This window comes from Schistocerca gregaria, chromosome 4, assembly GCF_023897955.1.
Source record: "Schistocerca gregaria isolate iqSchGreg1 chromosome 4, iqSchGreg1.2, whole genome shotgun sequence".
Taxonomy (NCBI): Eukaryota; Metazoa; Arthropoda; class Insecta; order Orthoptera; family Acrididae; genus Schistocerca; species Schistocerca gregaria.
Genome location: NC_064923.1, coordinates 742,544,290 through 742,562,474, shown reverse-complemented (window position 1 = coordinate 742,562,474; position 18,185 = coordinate 742,544,290). Strand labels below are relative to the sequence as shown.

Genomic DNA, 18,185 nt, shown 5'->3' with positions numbered 1-18,185 from the left:
TGTTGGGCGTGGCCGGCACTTGGATGGGTCACCATCCAGCCGGCATGTGCTGTTGCCATTTTTCGGGGTGCACTCAGCCTCGTGATGCCAATTGAGGAGCTACTCGCCCGAATAGTAGCGGATTCGGCCAAGAATACCATCATAACGACTGTGAGAGCGGTGTGCTGATCCCATGCCCCTCCTATCCGCATCCTCTCCTGAGGATGACATGGCGGTCGGGTGGTCCCGGTAGGCCACTCGTCTCCTGAAGACGGAGCGCTGTGCTTCTGTGTTTTATACTTGCAACTCCTGAAGGCTCTTAATCGCCCATCTTTCATTTCATTATAATAAGTCATATAATATTTGAAACAACGTGTATTCATGGGGCTTGTTATAATATAAACCCCCTCAAATACAAACTTCTACTAGAACAATTAAATCCAGTATGGCGTCTTCTCAGAACTTAATACGACCACGAAAGTCGATACACGGCTCCCACGAAAGGAAATGTGTATCGATTCTTCCCCAGTTCTAGTGTACCGAAATTTTCTTCCCTAAAACATTCCTCAAGGTTTTCCTCAAAACAAAACAAAGAAAAAAAAGAAAAAGCGCAATCTGGAGTCGTTGCTCGTCTCAGTGAGTGTCGATTTTTGTGCCTCGGTTGACGCCTCTTTGTTCTGTAACCTTTCGAAATAGCAGCGGCCCTTGAAATTCGTGCCAAATGCGAAGCGCGTTTTCTGAATGCACAAAGTATTCTGCCTATTGAAATTTATATGTAAATAAAGAATGTTTCTAGCGGTAGTGCAGTGAACGAGCCTGCAGTGATGTGGAAAGTTGTCATGGTGGTCCATAATAATGCACGGCCTCATGCATCAGTTCGGATAGTCAACAACATAAACGTCTTACTTGTGAAATTTCTGGCCATCCTCCTTACAGCCCTGATTTGGCACGAAGTGATTGTCACTAACTTCCAAAAATAAAGGAATTTCTGGGTGGAAAAAAGTTCGCAAACGATGAAGACACTTTTATTCAAAGCCATTAATTACATCGATGTCACCGCTGCTGATGATGGTCCCCTGAACATTACAGAAGGAGGGCCGTTGTTCTTAATAGGGTATGTGATCATCGCAGACAGCAATGAAAGCTCCCTCTGCACCGTTCTGCCAAGCTGGCCACAAGGTGGGTATCGAGTTCTTGAGGTAGGACGTTCCAGTCTTCCGCCAGCGTGGTGGATACTGAATGGTCGTTGGTGCATTTGTACCAGGGTGTCCCAAAAAGAATGACCCGATTTTAACTTGTAATAATATTGAGACAAGTGTCACTAGGGAACTGAAACAGCGCTTGATGTAATCGGCATGGTCTAGAGTTTCAGAAAAAATCCGATAGATGTCGCTATGAGCGCTGACCTGGAGCGTGGACATGGAACATGGCACTGTTATGACGCGGTTGATATTCAGCGATGAGGCAAATTTCCATTTTAGCGGTAAGATTCACCGTCATAATGTGCGTATTTGGGGGCTCGAATATCCTCATGAAACAACTGAACACCAACGTGATTCATCAAAAGTGAATGTTATTTGTGCAGTTTCGCAAAGCAAGGTTTATGGATCCTACTTTTTTGTGGAAGAAACCGTAACAGGATTCTTCTTCTTCCGTATCCGGATGCACCAATTATATCTTCCCTTCCCAGTAATTAGCAACGTAGTTTGCTTTGTCATTGACTTTCAAAATATCATCTTTAGTGCATGTTATAGGCATATCTGGGCAAATCAGTAGGTGGTCCAAGTCCTGTATTGCTCCGCATTCACACCTATCGCTATCACTGTAACCCCATTTAAATAGGTTTGATTTGCACCCAGTTACTCCAGTACGCAGCCGGTTTAATGACATCCAAGTTGTAAAAGGTAGTTGAAATCCTCCAGATCCCTCCTCAAGTAGTTCCATTGTGGAGTGTGGCACCATTTCTTCCCAAAGAGATAGCCGCCAGGCGACGGGCTTGGTGGCGAGCTCTTCAGTAGTTTCAATGAAACTCCTGCGGGATTTCAGCCGGACACGTTGTTTTCGGTGCATAGGCATCGGGTGTCGAGGATCATTCATTTGTTTTGATCTTTCGATCTCGGCGGCTACTTGTCTGCGGATAGTGGGTGGTGCTATGCCTATGATGGGATAAATGATGTCTGTGGGAGTTGGTTTGAGGCATCCTGTGGCAATACGTACTCTTTCGTTTACGGCGACGTCAACTTGCTTAGTGTGAGCAGAGTTCCTCTAAACTGGCGCCGCACATTCCGGTGCTGAGATACTCAGCACCAGACCCGTGGTGCGCAAAACATGTGGTTGAGCTGCCCACGATGAACCTGTTAGCTTCCACAGTATGTTGTTCCTGGCACAGACCTTTTTTTAGTGTTCTGACAGTGCTGCTTAAGAGTAAGTGCTCTGTCCAATGTTACTCCCACGTATTTTTGGCTGTTTGTATGTTTCAGCTCTTCCCCTTGCCACATGACTCGGAGTTTCCGTTTGGCTTGTTTGTTCCTAAGATGGAAGGCGGATACTTGAGATGTACTAGGGTTTGGTTTGAGATTATTGCCGTCGTAATAGGTAGCAAGTTCTGTTAAGGCCACTGTGAGATTCTCCTCCACTTGTTCAAAGGTTTTATCCTGCATCATCAGCATATATGAACATTCGTGTCTGGTGGCTGATGGGAAGATCATTGATATAGATGTTAAATAATATTGGAGCCAAGACATTTTCTGTGTCCTCCATCGGCTGTTTTTAGATTGTAAGGTTACATAGTAGCGTCTGTTCTGTAGCATGCATTTCACGAACATAGAAAGGGTGTAGTCCTTAGTGACATTATACACTTTCTGGGTAAGTAACTTATGGTTAACTGTGTCATATGCAGCACTGAGATCCAGGAATGCGACCCCAGTTACTTCTCCTCTCTGATAGCCGTCTTCGATGTACTGTGTGAGATTAAGGATTTGGCCACAGCATGATTTTCCTGGTCGAAATCCAGCTTGTTCGTTAATGAGGGCTTTGTCGACATAATCAGCTATGCGTTTGAGGATCATTCGCTCCAGCACTTTAAATAAATGACAAAGCAGTGAGACAGGCCGGAAATTTTTAGCTTCAGCTGGGTCTTTCCCTGGTTTTAGTAACGCAATAACCCGAGCTTTCCTCCACAGTTTAGGAATTTGCATTGTTGTAATACAATTATTCATTACCTCTAGAATCCATATTTGTACTCCCGGTCCAAAATGTTTAATTTGCTCAGATCTCAGATCATCGAGGCCAGCGGCCTTATTGTTTTTCAAATCGTTGATGGCATCTTGTAGCTCCTGAATGAAGAACGGGCGAGCTAGGAAGCTCATCTCCACGTTCAGTTTTCTTTTAATTTTGCCATTCTTGATCTTCCTTTTAGTTTGTCCGTTCATGAGTAGTCGGTGAGCTATCTGATCAGGTGTAACTTCACTGTAATTTGGTTGTGGTTCTGTTCGGTCGTTGTTGAGACTTTTGACCAATTTCCAAGCCTTCCTACTGCTGTGCTTAATGTCCGTCTCTTGTAGGAGGTTACACCACTTTTCTTTTCTCGCTTCGGAAATACCAGACATCAGTACCTCACCTGCCTGGATCGTTTCCTCTGAGAAGGGGTCCTTATTGTTCAGTTCTTCATACTTTTTCAGAGCTTTCTTGCTGTTACCATTGAGTCCAGCGATATACTGGGTGCGGCACCCTCTAGGTATGCGCCGTCGAGAGATTTTCTTGACAAGGTCTGTAAAAGATTCATATGATTGTATCTCTGTTTTAATTTCCAAGATCTCCTTATCAAGGTCCTCTGTGAAAAGTTCCCAATGAGATTTTTTGAAACTGAAGCGTCTCTTGAAGGGCATTACATCTGATTTGATTACTGCAGTAATGAAGCAAGTTATTGCTCTGTGTTGCGATCTTGGAATTGGGTCCTCGATTTGCTTTACAGTTTGCAGGGATACCTTTTCGGAGACAAAGATGTTATCTGGATTATATCCTCGTTTCCATCTTCCGCTGTTAAATGATGCAGGCAACTTTGGGTCATGTATCAATTACAGTTTAGCCTGGTCTGCCCAGATCTCCAGCATTTCGCCATCGTCATTTGTCTCATTATAATCCCATGCGAGACCGTGACAGTTAAAAATCTCCTAGTACAACTTTAATGTTTTTTGGATGGAAACTTCCAGGCTCCGTAAATTTGAACCTCGCACTGGGTGGTTTTTACACGGATGTTACAGTACATGAATGTAGCTCAATAGTTAAAATTTCTATATTTTCTTCGCAGGTCAGAGCACAGGAGCATACGTCTAAGTTCTGTTTCACAAATATAGCACTTTTGTACCTTTCGTGTGGTCTCTCAAGAACTAGTTTCATGCCCTGTATTTTTGGTCTATGGCTAGTTGGTGCTCTGTGTGTTTCTTGTAACACTAAAGCATCACAGTTGTTTCGTTTGCACATGTCAGATAATAAAATTTCTTTATTTACAGATAAGCCTTCAATATTGCAGGAAGTTGTCACAAGTGATGGTCTAGATAAAGGCCTTTTTTGAGTCTCTTCGGAGAGTTGTTTTGTCATCTTTGGTTTTGGTGCTCCGGTGTAACAGGATAATGCTACGGAACTAGTTATTCCCATAAATTCACTCTGACAATTTCATGTATCAGCAAGATGGAGCACCACCGCACTGGCACAACAACCTGCGCAGTTTCCTCAATGCCAGCGTGCCTCAACGTTGGATAGGGCGTACAGGCCCGCGAGGCCATGCTTTACACTCTTGGACTCTTAGGTCTCCTGACTTAACTCCATGTGATTTTTTCCTGTAGGGATATGTTAAACAATATGTTTACGTTCCTCCCTTACCTCGTGACATTGATGAACTAAAAACCATAATATCAGTTGCTGTGCCTTCAGTGAAAGAAGACACCTTACGCTCAGTTTGGGATGAATTCGGCTATCGGCTAGATGTCGTCCGTGCAGCCAATGGAGGACATATTGAACGTTTATGATGGATTTTTATAAACTTGTGTCTTTTCTGAGTAATTTGGTATGCAATTCTTCCAATCCATATGTGGTATACAGCATTAGATAAAAACAGTCTTGGTTGCACTTTTTATTTGTTTATTTTTCAACAACGCATTTCGCGTTATTTAGGCATGTTATCTTAATTTGGTATTTCTTAGAAGGATCCTTTAGTCAGTGTAGCCAAAGGGCATCGCCGAATATATCAGGCCAACATCGTCTTCAGTAAAAACTTTTTTTTTTTACTCGCTCCTGTGGTGTTATGCCCTTCTTCCTGATAAATAATTCTATTTAAAATCGGGTCACACTGTACGTCTCCCAACACATCCCACACGTTTTCGACGCGATTTAATTTGGGGGTACGGGCAGGCCAGTTCAGTCGCCAAATATCCTCTCATTCCAAGCGACCTCCAACTGCACTATTCGACGCGGTCGCATGTTGTCTATACTAATAACATACCTGTAGAACGGGCGTGTCTCTCCGTCTGAACACGCTTCTCCCAAACTAGTAGACGAAATCTCACACCGTTTTCGCAGGTAGCTTTAACATACCTTGGGGTAAGGTATAAGCCTCAGTTCATCAAAAACAGATCACGGAAAAAACATATAGTGATTTAAAGTTTTACTGAAGCCGTCTGTAGCCGGCCGGGGTAGCCGAGCTGTTCTAGGCGCTCCAGTCTGGAACCGTGCGAGCGCTACGGTCGCAGGTTCGAATCCTGCCTCGAGCATGGATGTGTGTTACGTCCTTAGGTTAGTTAGGTTTAAGTAGTTCTAAGTTCTAGGGGACTGATGACCTCAGAAGTTAAGTCCCATAGTGCTCAGAGAAATTTGAAGCCGTCTGTCTGTTTGAACACACTAATCTGCAAAACTACCGCACCAGTTTTCATGGAGTTTTTCACAGGTAACTTGAACATAGCTTGCGGCTCCGTAAAGGCTTCATTTCATAAAAAATCGGATACAAAAAGAGTGTCGTAACTCAAAGTATTATCCGTAGTAAAAGCGTGAAACTAATTTCGTCTGTTGCATTGCCAACCCGCTGAGCCAATTTCGATGAAAGTGGTTACAGAGGTAGCTTCAATCTGGAGGAAGAACATGGCTGCTTCAGGAAGTCTGTAGTTCAAGAAATTTACTGATTTGAAGAATATTACCCTAAAGAGGGAAAAATATTCTCTCTTTGAAAAAACTATTTACTCTCTGACTTTTTATCTTCATCATAATTGTGAAAATGCTCTTACTGGTTTATATATACTACGTGATACGATTCAAAGTAATTATCACAGTGCTTGTACAATCGTCAATGTGTAATGTATACTTGTGCACTATTTGTTGCATAATGTACATGTTACATAATCTACAGCTACACTCCTGGAAATTGAAATAAGAACACCGTGAATTCATTGTCCCAGGCAGGGGAAACTTTATTTACACATTCCTGGGGTCAGATACATCACATGATCACACTGACAGAACCACAGGCACATAGACACAGGCAACAGTGCATGCACAATGTCGGCACTAGTACAGTGTATATCTACCTTTCGCAGCAATGCAGGCTGCTATTCTCCCATGGAGACGATCGAAGAGATGCTGGATTTAGTCCTGTGGAACGGCTTGCCATGCCATTTCCACCTGGCGCCTCAGTTGGACCATTGTTCGTGCTGGACGTGCAGACCGCGTGAGACGACGCTTCATCCAGTCCCAAACATGCTCAATAGGGGACAGATCCGAAGATCTTGCTGGCCAGGGTAGTTGACTTACACCTTCTAGAGCACGCTGGGTGGCACGGGATACATGCGGACGTGCATTGTCCTGTTGGAACAGCAAGTTCCCTTGACGGTCTAGGAATGGTAGAACGATGGGTTCGATGACGGCTTGGATGTACCGTACACTATTCAGTGTCCCCTCGACGATCACCAGAGGTGTACGGCCAGTGTAGGAGATCGCTCCCCACACCATGATGCCGGGTGTTGGCCCTGTGTGCCTCGGTCGTATGCAGTCCTGATTGTGGCGCTAACCTGCACGGCGCCAAACACGCATACGACCATCATTGGCACCAAGGCAGAAGCGACTCTCATCGCTGAAGACGACACGTCTCCATTCGTCCCTCCATTCACGGCTGTCGCGACACCACTAGAGGCGGGCTGCACGATGTTGGGGTGTGAGCGGAAGACGGCCTAACGGTGTGCAGGACCGTAGCCCAGCTTCATGGAGACGGTTGCGAATGGTCCTCGCCGATAACCCAGGAGCAACAGTGTCCCTAATTTGCTGGGAATTGGCGGTGCGGTCCCCTACGGCACTGCGTACGGTCCTACGGTCTTGGCATGCATCCGTGCGTCGCTGCGGTCCGGTCCCAGGTCGACGGGCACGTGCACCTTCCGCCGACCACTGGCGACAACATCGATCTACTGTGGAGACCTCACGCCCCACGTGTTGAGCAATTCGGCGGTACGTCCACCCAGCCTCCTGCATGCCCACTATACGACCTCGCTCAAAGTCTGTCAACTACACATACGGTTCACGTCCACGTTGTTGCGGCATGCTACCAGTGTTAAAGACTGCGATGGAGCTCCGTATGCCACGGCAAACTGGCTGACACTGACGGCGGCGGTGCACAAATGCTGCGCAGCTAGCGCCATTCGACGGCCAACACCGCGGTTCCTGGTGTGTCCGCTGTGCCGTGCGTGTGATCATTGCTTGTACAGCCCTCTCGCAGTGTCCGGAGCAAGTATGGTGGGTCTGACACACCGGTGTCAATGTGTTCTTTTTTCCATTTCCAGGAGTGTATTTCAATAGCTCGAAGGACAGATGCGTGCTACGACGCATCGTGCGTTGAGACAGCTTTTGAGGGGGTAGAGTAAAGGACACGTCACGAGCTGTGCCTAATGGAACAACCCGACACGTGAAGGCAGCTGATGTTGCAGGACGTACAGTAGCTTACGTTTTCACCATCAAGCATCATAAAACTACTGACATGCGAGTGCAGCAGCAGGCGACAGCTAGTCATTCATAGAAATGAAGTAATGGCCGAATGCACTCCCGAAAAGACGCTTTTGGGGAAGGAATACTGTACACAACAGTATTGACAGGTGAGTGGAGCGTATTCGAAAATCTGGAGGTAAGTACGCCCATGAAGCATTATGCCTCCCTAGATACTAATACCTGGACCCCGACACGCTCATGTTCGACAATACTCGACATATGCTCGTATGGCAAGAGGTCCGAATGCGCAATGCACCCAAGGACATAGAGAATGCCACAATAGAAGGAGGCCCAGTCCGAAAGGATCAAGTCACTAGGAGCAGAGTATAAGGTCGAAGTGCTTGTGGACAAGGCAGGAAATTGGCGGCGGCGTTTTCAAAGTAACCATCGTGGCATTCCCCTTAAGTGGTTTACTCTCATCACAGAAAATTGAGTCTTCACGGTGAAACGGGGAATAGAACACCGCTTCTCCCGAATACGAGTGCAGTTTTTTTATCACTGCACCATTACACTCTAGACATTGCAGTATGTAGTTTCAAAATTTTCATAGGGAAAACTTAAAAGTCCGAGGAATAGTTTACTGACCTGTTGATTTAGGCCTCCAGATGTCACGAAAATTCCTTGTTGTTGTGACGGCCTCCACAGGAAAGTGCATGCAGTGAACACCATCGACAACGCCCAAAACGTGTCCATCTGGAAAATGAAGTTAGATAGAAGTTTTGAACATCTCGTTAGTTACTTATCGACAAGTAAGTATGTTGGACAAGGGAGAGCGGAAGATTAAATGGACAATTTTCTTAACATTCTGTTAAAGCTATTTACAAAAGTCACTGTAAACCTAAGTAGGCTTTGGAACGAAATATGTCACTTACTCCGCGTAGGACATTTTCTTGTAGGTTTGTGGAGGTAGGTGGCCATACACCTCTACACACAGGCCATGTAATTCGCATAAATAATGGGACACTGATGTGAGTACGCGGTGATGGTCCCTGTAGCCACCCAGATGGGTTCCATAGGATTTACATGGGGTGAATTTGGTCGCCGAGACATCAACATGAGTTCGCTACAATGATCGTCAAACCTACGGTTCTGGCTCGGATACATGGACAGTTATACTGCTGAAAGATGACATCGCCGTCGCTGAAGACATCAAGCATGAAGAGATGCAGGTGGCTCGCAGATGTCAGCATATCTTCAGTAATTACCACAGCTCCCAGGTATTTTTGGTGGGGATGGCGTTCAGCCAATGGAAAAGCCGACAGTGGCGGAACAATACAGGAGTCCAATGGAGACTAGGATTTTCCGAATGAAAAGCTCAAGGGAGCCATTTGGTACACTGCGATGTTCTTGCTGGAAGAAGACAGACCTGCCTGCGGTATCGGGTCACATTTCATCGAATAGCTGATAGATTTTGGGCAGTGAACAGCCGTTATGAGGCTTTAATCTTTGAGGACTCACACGGAGATCTGGTGGAAGACAGACTTGCCCGAGGTAACGTGTGATATTCGATTGCATCATTGATAGACTCGGGGCGGTGAGCAATTGCTTCAGTACTCTTAACTTTTGAAGGGACTTTTTATTTCGAAAGGTTTGAATGTGCTCCAGAGTGGTACTGAGGATTTTCGGTACTGAGGACAGACAGAGTATGAGTTTCTGCTCGTCACCTCACGTGTGTTAATTTGCAAACATCATGCTAGACTGAACTGTTTTCAGTTGTTGAATGTTTCATGTGTAGTGATTATGAAATGGCCTTTGGGGATTTTGCTACCATTCTCATAACGCTCTCTACGTAACTTTACTGTATGATAAGTATATTTTCTGTCTGTGTTTTAATTAAATATCGTAGGACCTGTCCTTTCTTGAATAAATATTATTCAACATAATTCTCTGTCATCTACATTAATTACATACTTTCACTATTAAATTAACCACTTAACTTTTATTTTGTATTTCTGTGTATTTTATTAATTCACATTTCTATCCAATGCATAGACTTTTTGAATGCAGGATCACAGCTACAGATTATCATTTGCAGTGAATTAGCTGCAGGGCACGAAAGTGAATGTGCACGGCTCGACCCTATGACTACACCCAGTTATTCTTCTTAGACAGACCCGTGCATACCTCAGGTACCTAATGCACGAGTAGCCACCGTTAAAGACGCTGATGGTTTGCATGTATGGAATGCTGATGGGAAGACAAATTACGCTAGCAGTAACCGTTAAGTGCCATCGCAGGCAAGAGGATTTACAGCTCTCTCATCACTAAGATGTAGAAGAGAGTGCATCATTTGCTCACTGGCAATGTTGAAACAAACGTCCTGGTTCATGTTCACAGCAACAGGAATGAGTGGACCCCAGTAATGGTATGGAAGACGCCCAGAAAGAAACGTTACAGAGACACGTCTGGCCTCAGCTGCGAGCTAAACACTTTTTACTGCGCTGGCTGTGAAAAGAGGTTTCATTTATTCATCGTATGATGACAGGGAAATACAGGCAATTATTTACAACAAATACATGTACTGCTATAGACGCGGAAGCGCCAAAGAAACTGGTATAAGCATGCGTATTCAAATACAGAGATATGTGAACAGGCAGAACACGGCGCTGCGGTCGCCAACGCCTATATAAGACAACAAATACCTTAGAAAAGTACAAATACTTCAAAACAAGGCTCTCAGGATAATCACAGACGCACCCTGGTTCGTACCTAACACACTCATTCACTTAGACACAAACACACCCACAATCACCACAGTCATCCAGCAAAGAACACAGTCTTTCTACACAAACGCAGAAAACTCACCATACGAGACCATCACTAGCTTGGGATCTGACCCACTACTTATTAACTACAAACATCCTAAAAACACACTAACCAGACACTTTAGGTACTAAGTCACAGTAAAACATAAACAAAATACACAAAAAAAACACAAAGAAAATAACTACAAAAAAAAAAATGTTAAAACCAAACAAAACCATGATTCTAGAAACCCTAGTTGAGACAGAAGGCATTAAGGCAAAAGCCACAGGACCTTTAAATACCACATGGGCAGATGCCCAGACATGAGCAACGCAGTTGTTAGATCGGTTACTGCTGCTACAATAGCATGTTATCAAGATTTAAGTGCGTTTGAACGCCTCGTTAAATAGTCGGTGCATGAGCGATGGGACACAGCATCTCCGAGGTAGCGATGGAGTGGTGATTTTCCCGTACGACCATTTTACAACTGTACCCTGACCATCAGGAATCCGGTAAAACATCAAATCTCCGACATCTCTGCGGCCGAAAAAATGTCCTGCAAGAACGGGACCAACGACGACGAAAGAGAATTGTTCAACGTGACAGAAGTGCAACCCTTCTGTAATTGCTGCAGATTTCAGTGCTGGGCCATCAATAAGTTTCAGCGTGCGAATCATTCAAGAAACATAATCGATATTGGCTTTCGGAGCCGAAGGCCCACTCGTGTACCCTTGATGACTGCACGACGCAAAGCTTTACGCCCCGCCTGGGTCCGTCAACATCGACATTTGGCTGCTGACGACTGGAAAAATTGCCTTGACGAGTCTCGTTTCAAATTGTATCGAACTGATGGACGCATATGGGTATGGAGGCAACCTTATGAACCCATGGACCCTGCATGTCAGCACGGGACTATTCAAGCTGGTGGAGGCTCTGTAATGGAGTGGACTGTCTGATCACCTGCACCCATGCATGTCTATTCTTCATTCCGACGGACATGGACAGTTCCAGCAGAAAAATGTGACACTTCACATGTCCAGAATTGCTACAGAGTGGCTCCAGGAACACTCTTTTGAGATTAAACACTTCCGATGGCCACCAAACTTCCCAGACATGAACATTATTGAGCATATCTGGGATGTCTTGCAACGTGTTGTTCAGAAGAGATCTCCACCCCCTCCTACTCTTAGGGATTTATGGACAGCCCTGCAGGATTCATGGTGTCAATTACCTCCATCACTACTTGAGTCGTTAGACGAGACCATGCCATGCCGTGTTGCGGAACTTCTGCGTGTTCGCGGGGGCCCTAGACGATATTAGGCAAGTGTACCAATTTCTTTGATTGCAAACATATTCAGCGAAGAACTTATTGCTGAAAATGGTGAACAGGCTAGGGATTTCTGTTGGGTTCCAGGCAAACGTATTCGCCGGAAAAGCTGACGAACAACGTGTGCACACTGACGAACGCACCCTACCCAGCTCAGCGAGATCGGCTTTTCGCCAAGAAGAAAGACGGCATTGCTTTCCAGGAACAATTAGAGCTAGAGGAAGGGCTGATATACGGTCCTGGAACTGCAGACTAAATATAAGAAACGAAAACACTTTTTTAGTCATTCCACTGCTTTCCAGGAACAATTCGAGCTAGAGGAAGAGCTGATACACGTCCTGGAACTGCAGACTAAATGAAAGTAACGAAAACACTTTTTTAGTCAAATTTTGATCAAAATATAGTTTTGGGCCGCCATAATGGGTTAACCATTTTGAATTTTGAAAATCTAATTTCAAATTCGTGTTTAGCAATCTCAACTTTCTTTGAAATCGCAAAAACTATTTTTTTTTATTCCGCCCTGTTGGATCCACCATTCTAAGCTTTGAAAATATAACTTCAGATTTGTGTTCAGCGACATTAGAAATGTATAACAATATGAAGTTTTTATGCAAATTGTGCTAATAACATGTATAAAAGTTTTACCTAATCCATAAGCAAGGTTTTCGTGAGAAACGACGTTTCAGAACTGTGTGCAGCATAAAATAAAAGTGTTTCAACCTACTGACACCCGATAATTAAACACTTTTCTTGGGAGCTTATACCTACAGTATATGAAATTTGTTAATAGTAACTATTTTTTGCAAACCCATAAAGAATGAAAAACCTCAAAAATCGAACTCAAAGCTCAAGTTAGCACCATGTCGATAAATTTATGATTATTTCAATATGATTAGGTATGACCTCCCATAAATTTCATGCAATACCGACTGACGTTATCCGTTTTGATTTCAGATAACTCCGCACGGGCTGCACAGTTGCAGTTTCTACCTAGCTTCATCTGTTGCCCTCTGGATGTATTCATTGAAAAAGACAGGAAAGAGTGAGCCGCCATGATACAACCTGCGTAACAGCAGCTTCTTCTTTACGTTCTCCAGACATTATCACATCCATTTCTTCTGTATACTATCTCCGCATTACTCTTCTCATACTTTATGCCAATCTCTCTCAGCATTATCAAAAGCTATCGCCAGTCTACCACGTCAAATGCTTTTTCTTACTCTTCTCATACTTTATGCCAATCTCTCTCAGCATTATCAAAAGCTGTCGCCAGTCTACCACGTCAAATGCTTTTTCTAAGTCGATGAAGGTAATATGTGTCTTGACTTAATTGCAAGCAGACTACTGCTTCCCGTGTGCCTACACCCCCTTCTAAAGTCAAACTGATCGTCCGTTATCACTGATTTCTATCCGCCTTAGAATCAAGACCTCAAGATCTTCGAGACGTGTGTTACCAAACCGACAGTCCTATAATGTTCACATCTGTTTGCAGATGCTTTCTTTGGTATTGGTACTGTGGCACGTTTTTAAAGTCTGTTGGAGGGATCCCTGCTTTCGTGTACGACTTGTACGAGACGGAACAGTTCTTCACGTAACTGTTCTCCAATAGTCTTGAGTTCAGCTGGTACTTCATAAACTTCAGTGGCTTTCCCAGGTCTTAGCCGCCTGTCAGCGAGACCGAACTCATCACGCAAGTTATAGTCTGCCTCTTCTTCCGGATCGATTTCATCTGCGTTCTCCAGTTCCAAATCTTCATTATTTCCTGCATTCTTCGAGGAGTCTGATTTTAAATGTCCATTGTTTGGATTTCCCTTCTCTATATCTGCTCGGGAAATGATTGAGAAGGATTTGCACTCCCTGACAGCAGCAATTCTCGTCGACTTGAAATCCATTGTCGATAGCGCTCAGCACTTTCTGCGAGTAAAGGTGTGTTTCACAAAAAAGATGTTTACTAAATCCGCGTGAACTGTGTGCCAGTACACTGTTCCCTCCGAGGTAAGTCATAATGTTCGAACACAATATATGTTCCAAAATCCTGTTGGATATCGACGCTAATGATATGGGCCTGTAATTTAGTGGATTACTCCTACTGCCTTTCTTGAATATTGGTGTCAGCTGTGCAACTTTCCAGTCAATGGGTAGGATGAAGTGGTGACGACGATACACACACACTCACCTAGTCCCAAACGGAGAAAAATCCCTATCCCGGCAGGGAATCGAACCCAGAGTCCCATATTCGAGAGTCAGCAATGGAATCACAAGACCACGAGTTGCTGACATCAATAGGAAAAGATCCAACGAATGTACACTTTCATTAATCATAGAGAGCACTGCTACAAGCGCAGCTAATATTACCAATCGGCCATACGTTCGCCGCTCGAGCAGCTAATAGTAAATAGTGCTACCTTTTGGCGGCAGCCAATATACTCACTTCAGTAGTGTGTTCTACGTCGCTGTTGTTCCTGTTGTTGTTGTGGTCTTCAGTCCAGAGACTGGTTTGTTGTAGCTCGCCATGCAACTCTATTCTTGGCAAGCTCCTTCATCTCCAAGTAACTACTGCACCCTACATCCTTCTTAATCTGCTTAGTGTATTCATTTCTTGGTGTCACTCTACGATTTTTATCCTCCACTTTGCCCTCAAATACTAAATTGGTGATCCCTTGATACCTCAGAGCATGTCCTACTAACCGATCCCTTCTTCTAGTCAAGCGTACTTTTTGTCACAGACAAGGGGTAGTGTTACAGTAAAATCATTAATTTTAGCCGTTAGCTGTAATTCCTTATTGACAGGAAAAGGCACAAACAGAAATAAAAAAGACTGTTTGCAAAATGTAAGCAATATGCACAATTAACATTGAGTTCGAAATCAATCATCCGGCGGTGACCAAATTTTGGACTAATTTATTAATAATCGCTACGTTTAATTTTGCTAACCAGAGACGTTGATTAATTGCAAATATTTATTACAAACACAGCATATTGCTGGATACATGATGAGGCCCACTGACGTTAATGACCAATTAATAATATTGTCTAGATATACTGCGTCACTGCGCATTGAGACGTAGGTACGCTTATCATTATGTAAAATTCCTGCTGAAGGGAGAAATTCTTAAAAGTCAATAGTGATAAACCGATGTTAAAAGTAAAGATATTAGTTAAATCATAGGCGAAGGTGGAATAACAAGAATTAAAGGGATTTCAGCGTCTCTTCGACATCGAAGTCGCTAGAGACAGAGTATTATTATGAATATAATGTCTTTTGCTCAGGCTGTGTTACCTCCCTGAGCAGTCTACGGATAAGACTGATTTTCGAGTCCAATCATTTTAACTTTGACCACCGCTTGTCGGCGACTTATTTATTTTTCTTGTTGTGACGATGGATGGTGGGTCTTGGCTATAACTATGTTTCCTATATATTACAATAATTTCAAAGACAATATCACCAGATGATGCATTTTAAGAAAGCGACACCGGTCGAGACCTTTCAGTATATGACTTTAACAGCCTGCGGGAGAGACATTTTATTCAGCATGCATAATTTCGGCTGTGGTTGCCCTCATTTTAAAGTATCAGTTCAGCTTCAGGAGAACAGCGGTTTGGAATTGGTCACGGCCTGGAGTTTCTCGAAGTACACGGAGGTTCAGTTGAATCAGAAATGACTATCTCGTTAAAGAGAGCGCGCCCCTGTTACCTCCTCAGCGCTTTCCGTGGCTTTTGGACAACTTAACACAGTCCTCAGAATGCAAGTGGCGAACCAAGTTACTGGAGAGGTCTCTCTCGTTTAAATGTCCATCAGTGTTATCAACGTGATAATACTTGAAAGTATGTTCACAAAGGTGTGTAGCAGTGTCAATGGTGACCTAATGAAAATTATGCTTGTAGTTTTTCACAATGGAAGATAATGACCTGCCACAAAAACCAGCAGAATATACGAGGGTGAGTCAAATGAAAACCTTAAATATGTTTTAAATATTATTTATCGTGCAGAAGTGGTACAAAGCTGTATTACTTTTTAACATAATCTCCCCCACGCTCAATGCAAGCCCTGTGCGCTTACAAAGTGCACAAATTCCTTTAGAAAAAATTCTTTTGGAAGTCCGCGCAACCACTCACACATCGTGGCGTACCTCTTCATCAGAACGGAACTTCTTTCTTCCCATTGCGTCTTTGAGCGGTCCAAACATATGGAAATCACTTGGGGCAAGGTCTGGTGAGTATGGTGGATGAGGAAGACACTCAAAATGCAGGTCTGTGATTGCTGCAACTGTTGTACGGGCAATGCGGGCACTTGCATTGTCATGTTGAAAAAGGACACCTGCTGACAGCAATACACGTCGCTTTGATTTGATTGCAGGCCGCAAATGATTTTTTAGGAGATCTGTGTGTGATGCACTGGTGACAGTGGTCCCTCTAGGCATGTAATACCCCAAAATGACGCCTTTTTCGTCCCAAAAGAGAGTCAGCATAACCTTCCCTGCTGATGGTTCTGTTCGAAACTTCTTTGGTTTTGGCGATGAGGAATGGCGCCATTCCTTACTCGCTCTCTTCGTTTCCGGTTGGTGGAACTGAACCCAGGTTTTGTGGCCAGTAACGATTCTTGCAAGGAAGCCGTCACCTTCTCGATCAAAGGGCCGAAGAAGTTCTTCACAAGCATCAACACGTCGTTCTCTCATTTCAGGAGTCAGCTCCCGTGGAACCCATCTTGCAGACACTTTGTGAAACTGGAGCACATCATGCACAATGTGGTGTGCTGACCCAAGATTAATCTCTAAACATGCTGCAATCTCATTCAGTGTCACTAGGCGGTTTTTCTTCACCATGGCTTTAACTGCTGTGCCTGACCTGGACGAGGAGCATCTTCCATTGAAGTCACACCATTTGCGAACTTCCTACTCCATTCGTAGACTTGGTGCTGTGACAAACATGCATCACCGCACTGAACCTTCTTTTGTCGATGTATTTCAATAGGCTTCACACCTTCACTACGCAAAAACCGAATAACACAACGCTGTTCTTCCCTGGTACAAGTCGCAAGTTGGGCGGCCATCTTTATACTGATACAGCGACGGTATGTGTGCATCTGTACTATGTTGCCACCTACAGGCCATTCTGCACGCTGTTTGTAGCACCCTTACCACCTAACAGGATAACGGCGCGAAATTTCGATTTGTATTACAAATGTAAGGTTTTCATTTGATTCACCCTTGTAAAAGACATTAGCAAAGGGCGTGACACTTTCTAGTTAGCACTAATATATGAGAGTCCAAGAGATCATTGCTCTTTCAACAGAATTTACACCTCTGTGAATCCCAGCATGGAAACATTCCTTCGAGCTGGTGTCAGTTACTGGTAAATGTAATTTTTAATAGATGTTTTATTTCTCCTGATTTGTATCTATGGCAGAAAGAGATGGAGGCTACGTAATGACAGTAGTGGTGTTCGTCTAGACGAAAACAGATGCAGCTCCGAATCACTAGCTTTATGAGTGATGCTTCGCTGTTTTTTCTGATTCGAAGTGGCCCCTGTCGCACGCTACCAATCTTGAATGAGAGCACAGTTAACTGTAGGTGGTCACCTTACGTATATAACAGAGGTTTTGGTGGCCTTTGCAAAGGAAGTATGTCATTCAGTCAGACATTCACAAGAAGTGACTTACAGAAACAACTCAACCCAAAATTTGGATGGCCGGAAGGGGATTTAAGTCCGACCATTTTCGAGAGCCAGTCTTGTCTCTTAACTACGTCTCTGACAGTAAGTGAAAGTCTGATACTAAAAAGGAGACTTTCACGCCCGGAAATATCATGTCCATTATAATTATCCGGGCTGTTATGCCGTGGTCGGTTGATGAATTTTGTCTCAATTTCGAACGTTTCGCCTCCGACTGCGGGAGACATCATCAAGAGGGTCCGTAGGTCGATGGAAGGTCCAACACACCCACTGGCTCGCTACTGACTGCCGCTAAATTCCGTGTCCGCGCGCTCCCGGGCCGCGGCGTGACGTCACGTGTTTTGAAAAGGGAGGACATTTTGCTGTTAGTCCGCGTTTTGTGCCCACGGAAGAAATTATAGCCAGTGTAGAAGCAGGAATTCGCAGTGTGGATTATGTAACAGCT

At 44.2% G+C, this 18,185-nt stretch overlaps 1 protein-coding gene across 2 annotated transcripts in view; it reads right to left on the bottom strand.

Moving 5' to 3' along the window:
* LOC126266689 (uncharacterized) overlaps positions 1-18,185 on the bottom strand; it is a 148,772-nt gene that overhangs the window by 112,926 nt on the left and 17,661 nt on the right. For both annotated transcript variants that reach the window (XM_049971120.1, XM_049971121.1), the window contains exon 2: positions 8,584-8,691. In XM_049971120.1, the coding sequence (XP_049827077.1) occupies positions 8,584-8,691 (108 nt within the window). The remainder of the gene's footprint in view (positions 1-8,583; positions 8,692-18,185) is intronic.